This window comes from Pelophylax lessonae, assembly GCF_965119305.1.
Source record: "Pelophylax lessonae genome assembly, chromosome: 9".
NCBI lineage: Eukaryota > Metazoa > Chordata > Amphibia > Anura > Ranidae > Pelophylax > Pelophylax lessonae.
In genome coordinates, this window is record NC_138776.1 from 256,916,920 (window position 1) to 256,938,672 (window position 21,753).

At 43.2% G+C, this 21,753-nt stretch overlaps 2 protein-coding genes across 2 annotated transcripts in view; both read right to left on the minus strand.

Moving 5' to 3' along the window:
• Positions 1–21,753, minus strand: part of LOC309564399 (uncharacterized protein) — a 252,084-nt gene that overhangs the window by 180,743 nt on the left and 49,588 nt on the right. The window lies entirely within an intron of this gene.
• Positions 7,836–21,753, minus strand: part of LOC309563407 (uncharacterized protein) — a gene marked incomplete at its 3' end in the record, with an annotated part of 43,546 nt that continues 29,628 nt past the window's right edge. Inside the window, exons 9-12 of the mRNA XM_082267801.1 lie at positions 10,900–11,103; positions 10,385–10,621; positions 10,178–10,301; positions 7,836–9,100 (exon numbers count right to left, since the gene is read on the minus strand). Of these exons, the coding sequence (XP_082123927.1) occupies positions 7,836–9,100; positions 10,178–10,301; positions 10,385–10,621; positions 10,900–11,103 (1,830 nt within the window). The remainder of the gene's footprint in view (positions 9,101–10,177; positions 10,302–10,384; positions 10,622–10,899; positions 11,104–21,753) is intronic.

Consider the following 21,753-nt stretch of genomic DNA (forward strand, 5'->3'; position numbering starts at 1 on the left):
CCTTACTGCCCCCTCCCCCACCCACTGTACATGAAACCTTTACAGTCCCTCCCCCACTCTGTTACATTAACCCTTCACTGTCCGCCCCCCACACTTAATATATAATAAACATTATATGTTAACCCTTTACTGTCCCACTTTCCATTTACTTTAATATTTCAAAAGTTATGAAAAAACCCGACGTAGGGTCCGCCCTTTTCTAATGTGGTAATTTATTGCATTGAGCTGGTTGCCACATGCCCTCAACATGGGAGGGGGGTGCATGTTGATGGGGACAAGGGCCTCCTCCCCACAACCCTGGGCTGTGGTTGTGGGGGGTATGCAGGCGGGGGACTTATCAGAATCTGGGAGCCAGGCCTTCTTGTCCAACATCAGCACATTCTGGAGGAATGGTGAAACATTCCCATAGACACACTCCTAAACCTTGTGTACAGCCTTCCCAGAAGAGCTGAAGCTGTTATAGCTGCAATGGGTGGGCCAACTCAATATTGAACCCTACGGGACTAAGACTGGGATGCCATTGAAGGTCATGTGCGTGTAAAGGCAGGCGTCCCAATACTTTTGGTAATATAATGTATATACACTGCTCAAAAAAAATTAAAAGAATACTTTGAAAACACATCAGATCTCAATGGTGAAAAATGTCATGGTGGATATCTATACTGGTATGGACTGGGTAATGTGTTAGGATCTATACTGGTATGGACTGGGTAATGTGTTAGGATCTATACTGGGATGGACTGGGTAATGCGTTAGGATCTATACTGGTATGGACTGGGTAATGTGTTAGGATCTATACTGGTATGGACTGGGTAATGTGTTAGGATCTATACTGGTATGCACTGGGTAATGCGTTAGGATCTATACTGGTATGGACTGGGTAATGCGTTAGTATCTATACTGGTATGGACTGGGTAATGCGTTAGGATCTATACTGGTATGGACTGGGTAATGCGTTAGTATCTATACTGGTATGGACTGGGTAATGCGTTAGGATCTATACTGGTATGGACTGGGTAATGTGTTAGGATCTATACTGGTATGGACTGGGTAATGCGTTAGGATCTATACTGGTATGGACTGGGTAATGTGTTAGGATCTATACTGGTATGGACTGGGTAATGTGTTAGGATCTATACTGGTACGGACTGGGTAATGTGTTAGGATCTATACTGGTGTGGACTGGGTAATGTGTTAGGATCTATACTAGTGTGGACTGGGTAATGTGTTAGGACCTATACTGGTATGGACTGGGTAATGTGTTAGGATGTATACTGGTATGGACTGGGTAATGTGTTAGGATCTATACTGGTATGGACTGGGTAATGCGTTAGGATCTATACTGGTATGGACTGGGTAATGTGTTAGGATCTATAATGGTGTGGACTGGGTAATGTGTTAGGATCTATACTGGTATGGACTGGGTAATGTGTTAGGATCTACACTGGTATGGACTGGGTAATGTGTTAGGATCTATACTGGTATGGACTGGGTAATATGTTAGGATCTATACTGGTATGGACTGGGTAATGTGTTAGGATCTATACTGGTATGGACTGGGTAATGGGTTGGAATCTATACTGATATAGACTGAGTAATGCGTTAGTATCTATACTGGTATGGACTGGATAATGCGTTAGTATCTATACTGGTATGGACTGGGTAATGTGTTAGGATCTATACTGGTATGGACTGGGTATTGTGTTAGGATCTATACTGGTATGGACTGGGTAATGCGTTAGGATCTATACTGGTATGGACTGGGTAATGTGTTAGGATCTATACTGGTATGGACTGGGTAATGTGTTAGGATCTATACTGGTATGGACTGGGTAATATGTTAGGATCTATACTGGTATGGACTGGGTAATGTGTTAGGATCTATACTGGTACCGACTGGGTAATGCGTTTGGATCTATACTGGTATGAACTGGGTAATGTGTTAGGATCTATACTGGTATGGACTGGGTAATGTGTTAGGATCTATACTGGTATGGACTGGGTAATGCGTTAGGATCTATACTGGTATGGACTGGGTAATGTGTTAGGATCTATACTGGTATGGACTGGGTAATGTGTTAGGATCTATACTGGTATGGACTTGGTAATGTGTTAGGATCTATACTGGCATGGACTGGGTAATGTGTTAGGACCTATACTGGTATGGACTGGGTAATGTGTTAGGACCTATACTGGTATGGACTGGGTAATGTGTTAGGATCTATACTGGTGTGGACTGGGTAATGTGTTAGGATCTATACTGGTATGGACTGGGTAATGTGTTAGGATCTATACTGGTATGGACTGGGTAATGTGTTAGGATCTATACTGGTACGGACTGGGTAATGTGTTAGGACCTATACTGGTATGGACTGGGTAATGTGTTAGGATCTATACTGGTATGGACTGGGTAATGTGTTAGGATCTATACTGGTATGAACTGGGTAATGTGTTAGGATCTATACTGGTATGGACTGGGTAATGTGTTAGGATCTATACTGGTATGGACTGGGTAATGCGTTAGGATCTATACTGGTATGGACTGGGTAATGTGTTAGGATCTATACTGGTATGGACTGGGTAATGTGTTAGGATCTATACTGGTATGGACTTGGTAATGTGTTAGGATCTATACTGGCATGGACTGGGTAATGTGTTAGGACCTATACTGGTATGGACTGGGTAATGTGTTAGGACCTATACTGGTATGGACTGGGTAATGTGTTAGGATCTATACTGGTGTGGACTGGGTAATGTGTTAGGATCTATACTGGTATGGACTGGGTAATGTGTTAGGATCTATACTGGTATGGACTGGGTAATGTGTTAGGATCTATACTGGTACGGACTGGGTAATGTGTTAGGACCTATACTGGTATGGACTGGGTAATGTGTTAGGATCTATACTGGTATGGACTGGGTAATGTGTTAGGATCTATACTGGTATGGCCTGGGTAATGTGTTAGGATCTATACTGGTATGGACTGGGTAATGTGTTATGACCTATACTGGTATGGACTTGGTAATGTGTTAGGATCTATACTGGTATGGACTGGGTAATGTGTTAGGATCTATACTGGTATGGACTGGGTAATGTGTTAGGATCTATACTGGTATGGACTGGGTAATGTGTTAGGACCTATACTGGTATGGACTGGGTAATGTGTTAGGATCTATACTGGTATGGACTGGGTAATGTGTTAGGATCTATACTGGTATGGACTGGGTAATGTGTTAGGACCTATACTGGTATGGACTGGGTAATGTGTTAGGACCTATACTGGAATGGACTGGGTAATGTGTTAGGATCTATAATGGTATGGACTGGGTAATGTGTTAGGATCTATACTGGTATGGACTGCGTAATGTGCTAGGACCTATACTGGGATTGACTGGGTAATGTGTTAGGATCTATACTGGTATGGACCGGGTAATGTGTTAGGATCTATACTGGTATGGACTGGGTAATGTGTTAGGATCTATACTGGTATGGACTGGGTAATGTGTTAGGATCTATACTGGTATGGACCGGGTAATGTGTTAGGATCTATACTGGTATGGTCTGGGTAATGTGTTAGGATCTATACTGGTATTAAATATTTGTTTAACACAAAGAACATTTAATGGATATATCGGAGTTACAGAGCACTATGTGCATTTTAATGACAGCGCACAGCATAAACTGTTTACTTTTGGGCTGTCTCTCTCTCTCTAAATTAATCTCCATGTGACTCCCCCCCACTATACAGAGCAGGCAGTGAGAGCGAAGTGTGAGGCATCACTTCTGTGCAGGGAGAGAGAAATGTGGGAGGAGTCACTGCAGTGCAGGAAGAGTGAGGTGGGAGGAGTCACTGCAGTGCAGGAAGAGTGAGGTGGGAGGAGTCACTGATTATCAAAGAGAGAAAGTGTTGTTTCCATTGTTTTGTCTTCCTTTGCCCCCCTGGGGTACTGTACTATAGACTTCCATAGGTTGGTGGGTTAGGTTAGGTCAGGGGAAAGGGGCAAACAGGATAAAGTCTTAAGTGCACTTTTCCTTCAAGTATATTTCTGTTGACTCCAAGGAAGGCAGGGAAAAAAATAATAAAATATCTTTATTAGCTAAAAATGTAAACACATACATTATAATACATATATACTGTATAATATAATTCTTACATAATAGAACATCTATACATCGCACCAAGTGAAGATTTGCTTTGTTATTGGAAACATCTAGAAATGTAATTATGCCCAAACTGCACCCTACAAATCACTTTTTGTTTCCTCCTGAAAATAGCAGAGCACTTCCTTGTGCCTAGGCACCCCCCTGTTTTTCAGCCTTACAATGGAATACCTGCAGCGTGAGATCATCTAAGACACTGCAGCCTTTGACTGCTAGTGTAGGAAATATGAAGTGAGGTTTAGTGATGTCACTGCTGTGCTCCTCCCTGTTCTCCTTAGACAAGAAAGCAAAGTTCTGCCTCTACCAAGATGGCCACCTCCATACAAAGACACAAGGCAGAGCAGGGCATGGTAAGTCATTGATGGGGAAAATCTGATGAGATATCGCTACAGCGCAGTGCATTCATGATTCCTTAACAGATTCAGGCTACTCAGCTATCCCTGAGATCTAACCTGGAATGATGGTAACGTCACCCCAACCTAGGCATCGTAGGTGGAAACTGGGGGAAAGGTAAGTATATGAACTAGCCTCCCCCCCCCCCCCCCCCAGTTTTTTTCCTGTCTCATTTTTGTGTAGGGTTTTGAGATGATGAATTAAACTAATTTCCCATTAAAACATTTACAGTATTCTAGAAAAGTAAATGGTTTCTCCAATGTATGAAGGTCCGAATGTTTAGTAAGATCCCAATTGTGTGAGAAACATCTGCTGAGCACAGACTATGAAATGGGCTTCTCGCTGGTGTGAAGTCTCTGGAAGGTAATGAGTTCTGATTTCTCCAGTGAATGATTTGTCACAATAGGAACACGATCAGTACTTTTGTCCAGTGTGAAGACTCTGGTGGACCTCAAGTCCTGAATTCGTAGTGAATATTCTGTTACACTAGGAACATGAATAGTGCTTTTCCTTTGGGTAAAGACTCTGGTGGACCTTAAGCTCTTATTCCTTAATGAATGATCTGTCACAGTAAGAACATGAATAAGGCTCCTCTCCGGTGTGAAGTCTCTGGTGGACCTCAAGTTCTGATTTCAAAGTGAATGATCTGTCACACTAGGAACGTAAAAAGGGCTTTTCTTTTGGTTGAAGACTCTGGTGGACCTTAAGTTCTTATTCCTTAGAGGATGATCTGTCACACAAGGAACATGAATAAGGCTCTCCTTTAGTGTGAAGTCTCTGGTGGACCTCAAGTTTTGATTACTGTAGTGAATGATTTGTCACACTAGGAACATGGGCTTTCCTTTGTGGTAAAGTCTCTGGTGGACCTTAAGTTCTGATTTCGCAGTGAATGATTTGTCACACTGGGGACATGAATGGGGCTTTTCTCTGGTGTGAAGTCTCTGGTGGACCTTAAGTTCCTATTACTAAATGAATAATCTGTCATACTAGGAACATGAATAAGGCTTCTCTCATGTGTGAAGTCTCTGGTGGACCCCAAGTTCTAAAGATTATTCACACGGGGAACATGAATAGGGTTTTCCTCTGGGGTGAAGTCTCCAGTAGACCTTAAGTTCTTATTCCCTAGAAGATGATCTGTCACACTAGGAACATAAATAAAGCTCTTCTCCATTGTGAAGTCTCTGGTGGACCTCAACTTCTAAAGTCACACTAGGAAGATGAATAGGGAATTTCTCTAATGTTTAATTTCTAAAGGACCTCAAGTTCTGATTTCACAGTGAATGATTTGTCACGCTAGAAACACAGATAGGACATTTTACCAGTGTGAAGACTCTGGTGGACCTTATGTTCTTATTTCTTAATGGATGATCTGTCACACTAGGAACATGAATAATGCTCTTCTCTATTGTGATGTCTCTGGTGCACCTCAACTTCTAAAGATTTGACACACTAGGAACCTAAATAGGGCTTTTCTCTGGGGTGAAGTCTTCGGCGGACCTTAGGTTCTTATTCCCTAGAGGATGATCTGTCACACTAGGAACATAAATAAGGTTCTTCTCCAGTGTAAAGTCTCTGGTGGACCTTAAGTTCTAATTCAGTAGTGAATGATTTGTCATGCTAGGAACATAAATAGGGCTTTTTTCTGGGGTGAAGTCTTCGGGGGACCTTAGGTTCTTATTCCCTAGAGGATGATCTGTCACACTAGGAACATAAATAAGGTTATTCTCCAATGTAAAGTCTCTGGTGGACCTTAAGTTCTAATTCAGTAGTTAATGATTTGTCACGCTAGGAACATTAATAGGGCTTTTCTCTGGTGTAATGTTTCTGGTGGACCTAAAGTTCTGATTCCATAGTAAATCATTTGTCACGCCAGAAACATTAATAGGGCTTTTCTCTGGTGAGAAATATCTGGTGGACCACAACTTCTGATTTTCTACTGAATCATTTGTTACTCACCCTGTCCTGCACATGTTCAGTTGCTCTTTGTTGGGTTAAAGTCTCTGAGTTGTCTTTCTTTTGAATTAATTCCTGCACTCCACAACTGAATTCCACAACAAAACGGCTTTTAACTGATGTGAACATTTTGGTGCTTAATGAGCTGTGATTTTGTAGTGAACGACTCCTCACACTCGGAACAGTCATAGGGTTTTTCACCTTTGTGAATTCTTTGGTGCTGGGCAAGAAGTGACTTTTTGATGAAGACTTTTTCACACTCCGAGCATGCGAAGGTCTCACTAGTGTGAAGTCTCTGGTGTATAACTAGACATCTTTTAGATGTGAGCTTTTTTCCACACTCTGAACACGAAAACTTCTCACCGGTGAGTACAGCCCGGAGCAAAAGAGCAAAGAAATAAGCGCAGGGCAGCATGACTTGGCCAGTAGTGGAATTGTCCTAGCAAGGGTTAACAAGATAGGCAGTCGTGGGGGTTTCCCTTCTTTTGGTCAAGGTGCAGTTAAGGGAGGGGCTGTAGAGGGGGGAAGTGAGCTCACTGCATTCTTTCCCGGGCATCAGTTCAGCGTGGGTGAAGAAGAATTCCCGCCCGCCCGCCCCTACATTGGAATGTCTGTTTCATGTGCTTGTTTGCTGATTTTTGGTTGGGGGTCTTTGGAGGTGTTTCTGGTAAAACCTGCTGTACTTAGCAGCTGAGGGACCCATCTAAGGTATGGAGTCACCTGGGGAATGCCAGTTAATAGATGGGTTAACTGGTATTTTAAATTGGGAGGTATCTGCTGTGTGTTGAGGTCGTCCCCGAGCCGGTGCTGCGGCTGGGGACAGTTAAGAGTTACACAGATACACAAATGGTACTTGGTATTTGGGGCCTCCAAAGATCGGCAACCTTATGTTATCTTTTATTATAATATTTTAGTTCCTGTTCTAAGGAACATGTTATATATATTTTGTTATTGGTTAATAAATGGCCACGTTGGCCACTTTTACTCCAATAAAGGTGTCCGTGTATTTATTGCAGGAAGTTTATTGAAAGGGTTTGGGATAAGGGTCATGTAAGTGTCCAAATTACATCTGGGGTGCCTTAGTCATGAGATTTCAGATGATATCTAAGAGATCCTTTTTCTCTAAAACATTTCTCACGTTCAGGACATGAAAAGGGCCTCTCACCGGTGTGAACCCTCAGGTGGTTCACAAGCTTCGATTTGCTTTCAAAAACTTTCTCGCACTCTGAATATGAAAATACCTTCTTTCAACAATGTTCTCCACAGTGTTTATCAAGTTCTAGCCTTGTATGATGAAGATTTTCTCACACTCCAAGCATGCAAAAGTCTAACCTTCGTGAAGTCTCTGATGTTTAGTGAGGCAATTTTTGTACCTAAATGCTTTTCCGCACTCCAAGCAGGTATAAGGACATACGCCTGTGTGAATTCTCTGGTGTATAACTAGATATCGTTTTACAAACTTTTTTCCGCACTCTGAACACGCAACCTGCTTCTCACCGCTGTGAAGTTTTAAATGATAACCAAGTGCTCCTTTATCTTTAAAACATTTCTCACATTCAGGACATGAAAAGGGCCTCTCACTGGTGTGAAGTTTTAAATGATTACCAAGTGCTCCTTTTTCTTTAAAACATTTCTCACATTCAGGACATGAAAAGGGCCTCTCACCGGTGTGAACTCTCAGGTGGTTCACAAGCTTCGATTTGCTTTCAAAAAATTTCTCGCACTCTGGACATGAAAATACCTTCTTTCTACAAGGTTCTACACAGTGTTTATCAAGTTCTAGCCTTGTATTAAACATCAACTTGCACACTGAACATGAGAAGTCTTTTATGTGAACTTTCCAATGTTGTTCAAGGCAGAACTTCTGTTTGAAGAGTTTCCCGCAGTCTGTGCAGCAAAATGGCCGATCGTCTGTGTGGGTACGCTGGTGTTTAATGAGTAAACCACGCCGCGTGAAACTTTTCCCGCATTCTGTACAAGTATGTTGCCTTTTACCCGTGTGATTTCGTTGGTGCACAGTGAGCGAGCCTTTCCTTTTAAAACATTTCCCGCACTCTGAACATGAGAAACGCTTCTCACCTGAGTGAACAGTAAGATGACTCTTGAGATGGTTTCTCTGCTTGTAACCCTGGCCACATTCTGGGCAAGAAAATGGTCTCTCGTCGGTGTGAACGCGAAGATGTTGGATGAGATCTGCTTTGTCTCCAAAAGATTTCCCACACTCCGAACATGTATGGGGGAGCAATCCAGTGTGCGCGACTTGATGTCTAATGAGATGTACCTTTCTTGTATAACATTTATCACATTCAGAACATCTAAATATCTTCTTGCCTCTGTGCTTTACAGTAGGTGATGTACCAGAAGATGATTCTTCAGAGTCAGAAGGATCATCGGATCCACTGTGAAAACTTGGGTGGTCATCTGAGAGAACACTGTGTGAGTGGTCAGATGTTTTGGCAGGATCAGATGAATTCATTGATCTAGGATGAAGTCTAGAGCGTAGATTTGGAGAATATTGTTTAAGGTCTTCTGCGCTACGATCTGGAGATAGATTAACTTGTCCTTCTGAAGTATTTTGAACTTGATTTCCATCTGTTGGAAAGAAATGGTTATTATTAAAAGCATGTTCATACTTTATATTTGAAAGTGATATAAGTTAGAAACACAATGTTATAATAGGGAAGGGAGATAGACCTTTCATATGGTGTACAGTATCTCCACCATATTTGTTGGGAACATGACGTTATATTGAGGAATGGAGATGGACCTTTCATATTGTGTACAGTATCTCCTCCTCATTTGTTGGGAACATGATGTTATATTGAGGAATGGAGATGGACCTTTCATATGGTGTACAGTATCTCCTCCGCATTTTTTGGGAACAGGACGTTATATTGAGGAATGGAGATGGACCTTTCATATGGTGTACAGTATCGCCTCCTCATTTGTTGGGAACATGACGTTATATTGAGGAATGGAGATGGACCTTCCATATGGTGTACAGTATCTCCTCCTCATTTGTTGGGAACATGACGTTATATTGAGGAATGGAGATGGACCTTTCATATGGTGTACAGTATATTTTCCTCATTTGTTGGGAACATGACATTATATTGAGGAATGGAGGTGGACCTTTCATATGGTGTACAGTATCTCCTCCTCATTTGTTGGGAACATGACGTTATATTGAGGAATGGAGATGGACCTTTCATATGGTGTACAGTATCTCCTCCTCATTTGTTGGGAAAATTACGTTATATTGAGGAATGGAGATGGACCTTTCATATGGTGTACAGTATCTCCTCATTTGCTGGGACCATTAATGACATTCCTATGGACAGCAAGGACACTCACTTTGTTTTCTATCACACAATGTGGAATTGTGTAACAGATAAAGATCTAGAAAACAATTTTATAATGTTGTGTCACATAATATTTCCAAATCAAAATACTATATATATATATAAATATTTATCAAGAATTTACTAGGTATGTAAAATATACAGTAACATACTGCTGAAAAAAAGAAGATTTTAAAAATAAAATAACATAGTACCAGTGGAACGATTTAAAAATAATCAAAATGACCATAGACAAGTTGGTTTTGATTTCAGTTAAACTGGAGTTCCTTACTTTCTGCCCACCATCAGCAAACCAATCTCCTCTTACCCAAAAATGTTGACATCTGCTGATCCTCCATCATGACGTCCTTGTAGAGATCCTTGTTTCCTTCTATATACTCCCACTCCTCCATGGAGAAATAGACAGTGACATCCTGACACCTTATAGGAACCTGACACACACAATGATACAGTCACCATCCAGACACATCCATTGTCTTACTGGTTATGTCCCAGAATTCCCAGCACCACTCACCTCTCCCGTCAGAAGCTCAATTATCTTCTTGGTGACTTCTTGAATCTTCTCAACATTTCTCTTAGTTATCAGGCAGTGCGGTGGAGGCACTGTAATGGAGGATGACTCGTGGAGAAGGCTGCTGGGTCTCCATTGCGGTTTGTTGTACGTTTTAGATATCACAAAGTGAGATGACCCATTGGGACAGCCGCTTGTTGTTAGCTGTCCACCAGATTCCTTCTTCGCCACTTCATAATTCTGCATAAAATGAGACAGTAGAAATGATGACTGTCTGCGTTTCCAGAATCCTCCTCACCTATTTGGTCAGGTCTGTATTTTATTAATAGAGATAAGAGTGGTGTCATGTGACCTCCCAGAATCCTCCTCACCTCTCCAGTCAGGTCTGTGTTTAATTATTTAAAGATAAAAGTGATGTCATGTGACCTCCCAGAATCCCCCTCACCTCTCCGGTCAGGTCTGTGTTTTATTAATGGAGATAAGAATGATGTCATGTGACCTCCCAGAATCCTCCTCACCTCTCCAGTCAACAGGTAGATGATCTCCAGGGTGAGATTCAGCATTATATCACGGAGGGGAATGTTTCCCTTTTCTAGTTTCACATAATTCAGGATTTGGTGAACCTCCATCATGAAGCCGTTGTAGAGCTCCCGGTGTGCTTCTAAATATTCCCACTCCTCCGTGGAGAAATAGACAGTGACATCCTGACTCCTTATAGGAACCTGACACACACAATGATACAGTCACCATCCAGACACATCCCTTGTCTGTTACTGGATAATGTCCCAGAATTCCCAGCACTGCTCACCTCTCCTGTCAGCAGCTCAGTGATCTCCTGGGTGACTTCTAGAATCTTCTCAATTTGTTGAGGTCTCAGGATGTGTGAAGACACGGTGAGGGTTCTCTGAGTCCGTCTCCATTCTTCTGACAATTGCAAAGAGGTTTTCGATGTTTCCTGCTCACCAGATGTCTTCTTCACTAAAGCACAGTCCTGTTGGGCAAATGTTTCATATATATCATTATTCCCAGAATCCCTCATGTGTCCATCATGTGAACTTTGTATTTTAGCAACTATAGAATGAATGGTCAGTTGACCTTTCTCAGCATCCTGCAATTCTACCGTATTGCAGTGTGGACCTCCCAGAATCCTCCTCACCTCTTCGGTCAGGTCTGTGTTTTATTAATAGAGATAAGAGTGATGTCATATGACGTCCCAAAATCCTCCTCACCTCTCTATTCAGCAGTTGTATAATCTCCAGGGTGAGGTCTAATATCCTCTTGGTTGTGTGAGTCTTGTCCATCCTCTAAAATGTCTACACAGAAGTTCTTCCACAAATGGTCTTGTTTTTCTCCTCTTTGTTCCTGAAGACAACCAATCAGAACAATGGTGAGATTTACACAATACAACAAGGACATCATTGTAAGGCACAGAAGTAAAAATAATTGAAAGTTCCAAGCAGACATCCTGGTAGAGCAGTTGAAGGAAGAACAGAAATAGGAGTGTAGGATGGGAACACCAGACCAAAAGCAACCTCAAAAATTGTTAGAGAAATTATGAATGTAAAGTCGTTCAAAATGCCAGAAAAACATTTTCGTAGGTTAAGGATAAGGCTCTGTGAGCTCTGGAAATTAAACACACTATGTCCCTGACAGATAACTAAACACACCCTGTCACATAGGGGACTATCAGGAATGGCTGATGATTAGAGGCTCACCATGCAGCCTGCACACTAGCTGGCGTTGCGCCCATTGTCAGGAAAATCACCTTTAGGCCACAAGCTGATTACAAGGAACATTTATTTCTTGTATACGAGGAGACAAGTACAGGAGATTGTCAGATATTCACCCACCGGTTCTAGCCACCTGTGACCCGTGGTATAGGGCACCATACACAGTAGCTAGCCTAGTTGGCTTCTTATCTGAGACTTGTCTGCCTTCTTAAACTAGCTGGCACATATATATATATATATTACTGGAAGGAGGAAGTGAGATTAACCCCAGGAGGATTGGAAGAGACTCACCGGGATCCACCGAGGGTCACCCCATTAATCCAACGCTGGTTACCCCTGTAGGGGTGCCGCTCTCTGGTGAGTGCGGGCTATATAGCTATATAGTAAGGGGAGCACGGTATTTCCTCACCCGGCACCCACTCCCTGAATCCATCACTGGGAATCACCCCCTCTATCCAAGGAAATTTATCTGGCACCTTATTTCACATGATCACTGCACAACTTTTTTGTGGATCAACTTATTGATCATACTTTGTGGACTTTTTCCATATATTTATTACGGACGATTGAATTCTCTGTTTACATTTTTTTTTTGGACTTACCAGCTATTACTTATATCTACCCTGGGAATCTCTATGAGCGTTTTTTAGAGATCCCAAACACCTATTTATTTTCACCTGGCACTATTCACTATATATATATTTTTTAAACGTATTATTGTTCACTTGGATATCCATACTTTCACTATTTTGGGAATTTTTTAGAGAGTGAAACGTTACTATTTTTATTGAGATATACCACTTGGCACTATTTTATCACGTATACATTGCATCAATAATCCACTCTTGGATATCCATATTTGCTATTTACACTAGCACTGCCACCTAGTGTCTATATTGAATATTACACTAGTCACTTTAACTTGTTTCTATTTATTCAAAAACCACAATTTTTATCACTTGAATTATTTGCACTATATTTATTGCTTTTAGGCACTGCTCACAGTTTATCGATTTATGTCTTTTTATCATATTTATTGAACAGTAATTATTTATTAGTGTCAAAGGTTTATTAATTATTGCATATGACATAATTGTGGCTTAATACCAAAATCGTTGGGCATTCATAAGGACCATTACTTATATCATTGGCAGTTTTAATTTACACTACCATTTTTTACCATTTACATTTACTTAGTTCATATAAGATATATTGCTCTCCCGTATATTTAAAATAATTACTGGCAGCGCCAACATACCCTACCACTTCCCTCATAAAGACATTCTTAATTTCTCTAACACCCATGCACGCTACAGCTGACCTGGTACAGGGAGGCACTAGAGACGAGGACCTGGAAAAGCACAGAATACAGGACTCACAGGAATGGCAGGAGTATATTGAGGCACTGGGGTACAGGCCTTTCAGGCAGGCAGAAGTACAAGTAAGAGACACTTACAGCACCCGGGTGCTAGGCTCACGAGAGTAGGAGTCTTGGGGTTACTTGAATTTTTCTTGACTAGGAAGCACTGGGGTACACTAGGAATCTTCTCCTCTAGGAAAAACTGGAGGAAACTAAGAAGTTACGAAGCGTCGACAATATTACAGAACATGTCTGGTTGAACGTGTAAATACTGCTGGATATATCATGACCTGGATAAATGGGAAATGTAATTGAAGACATTTCGTAGCTAGTCTAAGCAATTTATTCACTTTTTGAAAAGCTTGTAGAAGTTACGAAGCATCTACAGCATACAGAACAAGTCCAGTTGAACGTGACTAAGTACTACTAGATATACAAGGACCTAGGTAAACGAGAATCGAAACGGAAGACATTTCATAGCTTTACCAAGCGACTTCTTCACTTTTTTGTGTGACTTGGAGAACGTACGATGTGTCTACAACATTACATAACATGCCTGGTTGAAGATGCCGAACTAATACTAGATATACCATGACCTGGATAAATGAGAATTGAAATTGAAGATGTTTTGTAGCTTGTTCAACCCATTTCTTAACTTTTTCAGTGGCTTGAAGAAGTTAAAAGAATCTTCAACATTACAGAACAAGTTCAGCTGAATGTGACTAACTACTGCTAGATATAACATGACCTGGATAAATATAAACCCTCGCAACCATTGAGTCAAACTGTTTGTTGCGATGCTCTGCCGTGCAGGGATTTTCCTGTCCATTGCCTTAGGGAGTTGGGGGTGACATTTAGAAGATATGGTAACACAATGCACTGCATGGTGGTTCCCAGGTTCCTGAGCTCCCTCTTACCTATGGAAGACTTGATCCCCACTCTTCTCCTCTGTAGTCACCGACAACACCCACTGACAGTGAGGGACTGAACCATACTCCTCTACATGTGACCTAAATTAACAATTTCCTGTCCTCCCCCCTCCCCCCCATTTACTATACTTTAACCCTTCCATGTCCCCTCCCCTTCTCACTGTGTATAAGTCAGGCAGCTAATCAGCATAATTGAACAATGGGTTACTGTGTGGACACAGAGGACCTTTGAAGACTGAAGCCCTGTACACACGATCAGATTATCGGACGATCTGTCGTCTGTTTTTTGTGGCATGCTAGTCTGATGTGGAAAGTGAAGAGGTTATTTTCATACAAATTTTCCCGTACAACAGAATTCTACTTCAGAAGTGATGTCATGTGTTGGAGTGCTTTGTATGTGTTCTTTCGTCTCTGAGCATTCCTAGTCTTGCTCATAAGATTTTTCCCCGTACGTATCTGTACTAATGAGACGAAAATCGGACGTGTGTTGACGGAGGACAAAAATTTTATAGCCTGCACATCAGGGTTTTGTCAGCCGAAAAGTCGGAGTCGGCTGTCGAAAGCACCATACTAACAATCCGAAAATCGGCAGATCGGTCGTTGGACGAAATTTCACGTTTCTTATCGTGTGTACGGGGCTTAAGCAGGAATCCTGTTGCAGGATATGGCCAGACACCTCGGCACCGGGAATTTGGGCTCAGGTCTCTGAATACTGAATTCTGCAAACAATATATCAGTCTTGAACAGTCCGAGTACTCAGAGTTTACTTCAGTGATGGGAATGGAGGAACTCCTGGCTGCAGGATCTCACTCATAGCTCCCAAATGTCCCTGATTTTAAGGGACTGTCCCTGATTTGGAACAAAATCCCTCTGTCCCTCTTTCCTCCTCATTTGTCCCTCAATTTGGTCATCTTTATATAGTTGTATAAAAAATGCACTTTTTATCTTTAAAAAAGTGTTTCACAGCGGTAAATATTTAATCTAAATTCTTTTTTGTTACATTTGTAAATGTAAAAAGTAATAGTAGCGTAAAATAAAAGCACTCGCGGGTTTAACTAATCTTTTTTTTTTATGTATAATTCTCCTTTAAGGGGGCATGGCAGTGGGTGTGCCTTATGACTACATACTTTTGATAACTAGTGTCCCTTGTTCCAATCTCAAAAAGTTGGGAGGTATGGTCTCACTGGAAGGTGATTCCAACTGCTGGGATTTGTGGAGCACTGATAAGGTCTGCTGAGACTTATAGTTCTTCCATGTTGTGTCCTTCAGGGGACTGCTGGGACTTGCAGCTTCTTATTTGCTGTGAGTGGCTGTCTGGACATGGAAACTCCTCATCTTCCCTTGTCTGTGGGCATGTGTGGGTCTAAACCTGAGGGCCTCCAGAACTTCCTCTTCTGTCCACTTTGACCCAGAAGCCTCCTACTGAAGCTACCCTTGCCCTCCTCCTCCCAGCTGTGTGCTGCCTGATGTAATGGACACTGTGGCCAGGTCACACGGACCACCACCTGTACCAAGACCCATCGATCCCCTTTCAGGAAGACTGTCACTCTGCAGAGGATCTCCCTCCATCAAGCCAACCCAACCAATGTTGGTCTCCCTGGTTTTGCCAGGGGAGGTCTGCCCTGTGCCCTTGCTGTGGCCCAAACTGGAACCTGTAGCTCTGCGCTTCTCCCTTTGATGTGCTATATTGATCTCCTTCCGTCAAGCCAACCCAACCAATGTTGGTCTCCATGGCTTTGCCAGGGGAGGTCTGCCCTGTGCCCTTGCTGTGGCCCAAACTGGAACCTGTAGCTCTGCACTTCTCCCTTTGATGTTCTATATTGATCTCCTTCCGTCAAGCCAACCCAACCAATGTTGGTCTCCATGGCTTTGCCAGGGGAGGTCTGCCCTGTGCCCTTGCTGTGGCCCCAACTGGAACCTGTAGCTCTGCACTTCTCCCTTTGATGTTCTATATTGATCTCCCTCCGTCAAGCCAACCCAACCCAACCCAACCAATGTTGGTCTCCCTGGCTTTGCCTGGCGAGGTCTGCTCTGTGCCCATTGCTATGGCCCAAACTGGAACCTGTGACTCCAGACTTGTCCCTTTGATATTCTATATTTCCGCCCAGTGTTTCTAGTGGTTGACATTTGCCACAGGTTCTGAGGCTAATATAATGCAAATAAGGCACCAAGTGAGTTTAATTACCACCTTAATTAACCACAGAACCTGCGTAATTAATGTGTGTCCTGGTTTAAAGGGATGAGGTGGCAACCCTATGCCCAGGTTGCTTTTCCGTAACGCTGGACTGTTTGTGCTGTACGGGATCACTTACCCTTTGTTGCTGCCCCCTATCTTCATTCCATAATTCTGCAGAGTCCTCCTGGATGTACCATAGTGAGAGCGGACCCCCCCTATTATGGAGTACCTAAATCCCCTCAATATACACCCCTCACATCCGTATGTATGATTCCGCTCTGTGTTCTCTCTTTCTCTGCACTCCAAGTTCATCATCCTCCCCCCTCCCCCACTCACGTTACATTAACACTTCACATTCCCCCTTTCCTGCCCACTGCACATGAACCCTTCGCTGTCCCCTCCCCTGTCCACTGCGCATTAAAGTAGAACTAAAGGCAAAACTTTTTTTTCCCCCCCGGATAGTGTTGAGAGGGGTTAGAACCCCTGCATTGTCTGTGTCCCCGTTAGGTAGAGTCACCCTCTCTATTAATCCTTTTTACCGTTTTCATCAAAAGTGAAAGTGAAAGTAAAGCTGGCCACACATTATACAATTTTCCTTTAGACTTACCATAAACCATGTAATATGAGGTCAAACCTAAACAACACCTTCAATTTGTATCCAATCAGGCAGGCCCTTGCACTACATACAGTAGCTGAAAGTAAATCTAAAGGAGATTGTATAGAAATTGTATAAGGAAATTGTGTAGCGTATGGCCAGCTTAAAGGAACATAGGGGAAATCTTCCAATGGGGACACTTGTTCTGATCACTCCCTCACTTTGGAGGTGTCTCCTCTCACTTCCTGTTTTGGCTATGGGACAGGAAGTTAAGGGAATTCTCCCCAATGGTAGCAGAGATGTCAAATAAAAAAAAAAACTCTGACAGGGGTTATAACTAGTGATCGACCGATATTGTTTTTTTATTGCCGATACCGATATTTTGATCATCGAATATCGGCCGATATTGGCCGATATTTTCATACATTAAAATGTTTTTATTTTTTTTGACAGGTACTGTTGTGGAGGGATCTGGGGGTCTAAAAGACCCCAAACCCCTCCTCTGCCCTTAAAAGCATTCAAAATGCCAAGTTTGGCTGTTTTGAATGCTGTAATTTTTTTGAATCTGGCACTGAGTACCCGGAAGTGATGTCATGATATCACTTCCGGGCTTTACATGGAGACCCTATCAGAGCCGAATGCGGCTTTGATCGGGTCTTTGGCGGCCATGCAGGCTGGTTGGGCGGGACAGGAGACCCGGGCGAGCCACGGAAGGCGGCGGGAGGGGGGGACGTCCACTAGGAAGGGGGGGACATCCCCTCCCGCTCCTTCTAATGACAGCCAAGAGGCTTCTCAGCCGCATCGGTTGTCATTACAAGACAGCCGACTGTAGGCAATGGACGCCGGTACCGGGGTGATGCCTCTAGCTGCAGGCATCACTCCGGTACAAGCACTTTCCCGAAATATCGGCAATATCGGTAACCTCCGGGGGCCGATTCCGATATATCGGGGAAAGTGCATATCGGCCTTTACCGATAATCGGTCGATCCCTAGTTATAACCCTCCATTACTCTATCCAAAATGAAAAGACTATGGGCTAAACTTTTTTTTTTCATTTTGGATAGAGTAATGGAGGGTTATAACCCCTGTACGGGTTGGGGGGGGGGGGGGGGTTGTGCCATCATTGTTCCCATTGGGGAGATTTTACTTTACTTCCTGTCCCATAGCCAAAACAGGAAGTGAGAGGAGACACCTCCAAAGTGAAGAAATGTATTCCTGTTCTGGTGACAACCCAAAATTTGGGATTTTTTTATGTAGCACTGCCCCATAGGGACTGCTGGAGATTGCCTAGATGGGCTCCCCTGGTTACCAGCATACAGTCATAATTAGATTGAACTCCTCACTCCCGTTGGCTCTTCACAGTAATAAACAGTCTATGGGTGTTGGTTTGGTTTGTTTATTTTGTAGTTGTGATAGGAGAAGGGAATAGTGGGATACTCCAATGGAACTATACACATAAATGATGACTTCTACCTCCAGGACTTCTTCAGTACTTAGGAACAGCCAGGCTGTTAATCCACACTGCCACAAGTATAGATGGGGTTAGGTATCTTGCTCTCTCTACTCTCTCTCAAGATGACCTGGTGATTGATATCTTATCTTCAGGACACTCTCACTAGCATCCCCTTATAGCTGACACCTGTCCACTGACTATCCTAGGAGCAGGGGTGGCCCCCCTCAGGTCAGGCCCCTCGACACGAGTTCCTGTACTCATGATACTGCAGAAACAGGACCTCCAGTGTCTCCCCTCTCAGTCAGCTTCCCTAGACCACTCCTCTGGCCCTCAGAACGACCCTCTGAGGCTGCATGGCACCTCTCAGAGGAGGAGGCAGCCGCCCCCTCCCTCCGGGACTTTGCTCTCCAATGAAAGACCTCGAGCACATGTGCTCCTGGCGTTTATACAGTATTCCAACATGCATAGAGGCGTCCTGCCTCTTGCCAATTATCAGGACTGTATCAAAAGCCTATGCACCCATTTATCAGGTTTCCTCCCACTGTCCAACATGCCTCCCTATTGGACCAGCGTGAAACACTCTCTAGACTGAATAATTCACATACTGAGCACAATGATCAGACCTCACTAACAGATCCTGCTCTCTGGTAGGCAGAGAACAATATAGATTTACCTGCAGCCCCTCTGGTAAGCAGACAGAGCTCAAACCTATACTTTCTCACTAGCACCTACCTAGTAGGGTGCTACATTTACTTTCACTTTTGGCGATAATTGGTAAACAGGACAACTAGAGACGTGGAATCTCCCTAACAGAGACACACGCAGACAGCTATAAAAACCCGACAGGGGGTCAAATCCATTTCCACTCCATTCAAAATGGAGGCCCCTTTCACACTTGTGCAACTGTTGTCATGCAACTTTTGACATCAGAGTTTCAGGACATGTCGTTCCCCATGTTTTCCAATGATACCCATTCATACATGTGCAACTTAAGTTGATCTGACTTTCATGGAACTCGAGGGCCATAGACTTCAATGTTAACCCTCAGAAGTTGCATGACAGTCATACCTGAATCTTATACAATGCAACTTGTGTGCAACAGTTGTCCATTAAAAAAGTCGAAGCAATTTTGGAGTCATACAAGTGTGAAAGGGACCTAAGTTATACGAAACCCCCTTATTGTCCCCTCCCCCACTCACTGTACGTTAACCCTTCACTGTCCCCTCCACCACTCACTGTCCATTAACCCTTCACTGGCCCCCTTCATTCACTGTATTTTACACTTTTACTGCCCCCCTCCATTCACTGTATTTTACACCTTTACTGCCCCGCTCCATTCACTGTATTTTACACCCTTACTGCCCCCCTCCATTCACTGTATTTTAACCATGGTTGTTATATGAAATAAGCATTTAATGCATGAACTAGAGTCACAGAGCATTTAAAATTCCATATGGGAGGGGTCACTGTTCTTCTTGTAGCAGGGCCTCATTGAGGGTTGTTTGTAGTTGCATGTTCTTCTTTGACCCTGTAAACTGTCCAGCCCTCTCGACACTCTAGGTGCAGACATGTAGTGTATACTCTAGAACAGTGCTTCACTCCATCCCAGCTCCTTGAGCTCTCCCCCAGGCAACTGCAGCAACTGAGTTTCATCTCTTTCTCTCTCAATGGCTCGTGACTGGGCTGACTAGGGCCTGCAGCAGTAAAGAACATCCCGGACGAGCCCCCTTGGGGGTTGCCTGTAGTTGTGTGTTCTTCTGTGCCTCTTTGATCCTGTGAACTGTCCAGCTCTCTTGACACTCTATGTTCAGACATGCTGTGTATACCTTTAAATGACACACTGACACAATGCAAATCTTTTACTTTACTCAAAAGAAAAGCTTAAAGAAGGTATTAATTAATCTCTTAAATAACCCCCAGGACTCAGTTGAAATAATAATAAAAGAGCAGTTAAATAACCAGTGATCAAACAGTAAGTGAATGAATCTTTCAGAAAACTATGAACTGCTATATGAAATACTCCCACTAAAGGGGAACCCCAGGCGGGTCTAGAGTACCTGTATCCTAATAAGAGATGAGGTAATCTAGATACCAGTTGTGTCCCCTTTAAAAGCAACACGATAGCAATGTTGTGAATGCAATGCCTTGCTATTATCTTCCCTGCAAGTTAAATCTCAAAGGACAAGTGATTCCCAAATGTAGCACAAGGTGAAGCAAGCAATACACTTTATATGTTTAATTATCCTATGCATCCTCATGCAAACGTATTTACTTAGAATGCATATGTTTATAGCGCAGCACTTTTCTCTTTTCCTCTCTCCTTGGCCCCGGGATATAGCCCCCTAGGCTTCTATGGGGGCCCTCTCCCTTTGGCCCTGGGATAAAGCCCTATAGACTTCTATATGGTCATCTCCCTTTGGCCCTGGGATACAGCTCTATAGACTTTTATGGGGTCATCTCCCTTTGGCCCCGGAATAAAGCACAAAGACTTCTAATGGGTCATCTCCCTTTGGCCCCAAGATACAACCCCATAGACTTCTTTGGGGTCATCTCCCTTTGACCCCAGGAAACAGCCCCATAGACTTCTATGGGGTCATTTCCGTTGGCCCGGGATACAGCTATAGACTTCTATGGGGATCATCTCTCTTTGGCCTCGGAATAAAGCCCTATAGACTTCTATGGGGTCATCTCCCTTTGGCCCTGGGACACAGCCCCATAGACTTCTATAGGGTCATCTCCCTTTGGCCCTGGGACACAGCCCAATAGTCTTCAATAGGGTCATCTCCCTTTGGCCCTGGGACACAGCCCAATAGTCTTCTATGGGGTCATCTCCCTTTGGCCCCAGGATACAGCCCCATAGTCTTCTATAGGGTCATCTCCCTTTGGCCCTTGGACACAGCCCAATAGTCTTATATGGTGTCATCTCCCTTTGGCCCTTGGACACAGCCCAATAGTCGTATATGGTGTCATCTCACTTTGGCCCTGGGATACAGCCCAATAGACCTTTATTGGGTCATCTCCCTTTGGCACCGGGATACAGCTTCAAAAACTTCTATGGGGTCATCTCCCTTAGGCCCATGGATACAGCCCCATAGACTTGTATGGGTCGTTGGGTCAGGCTAAGTCATA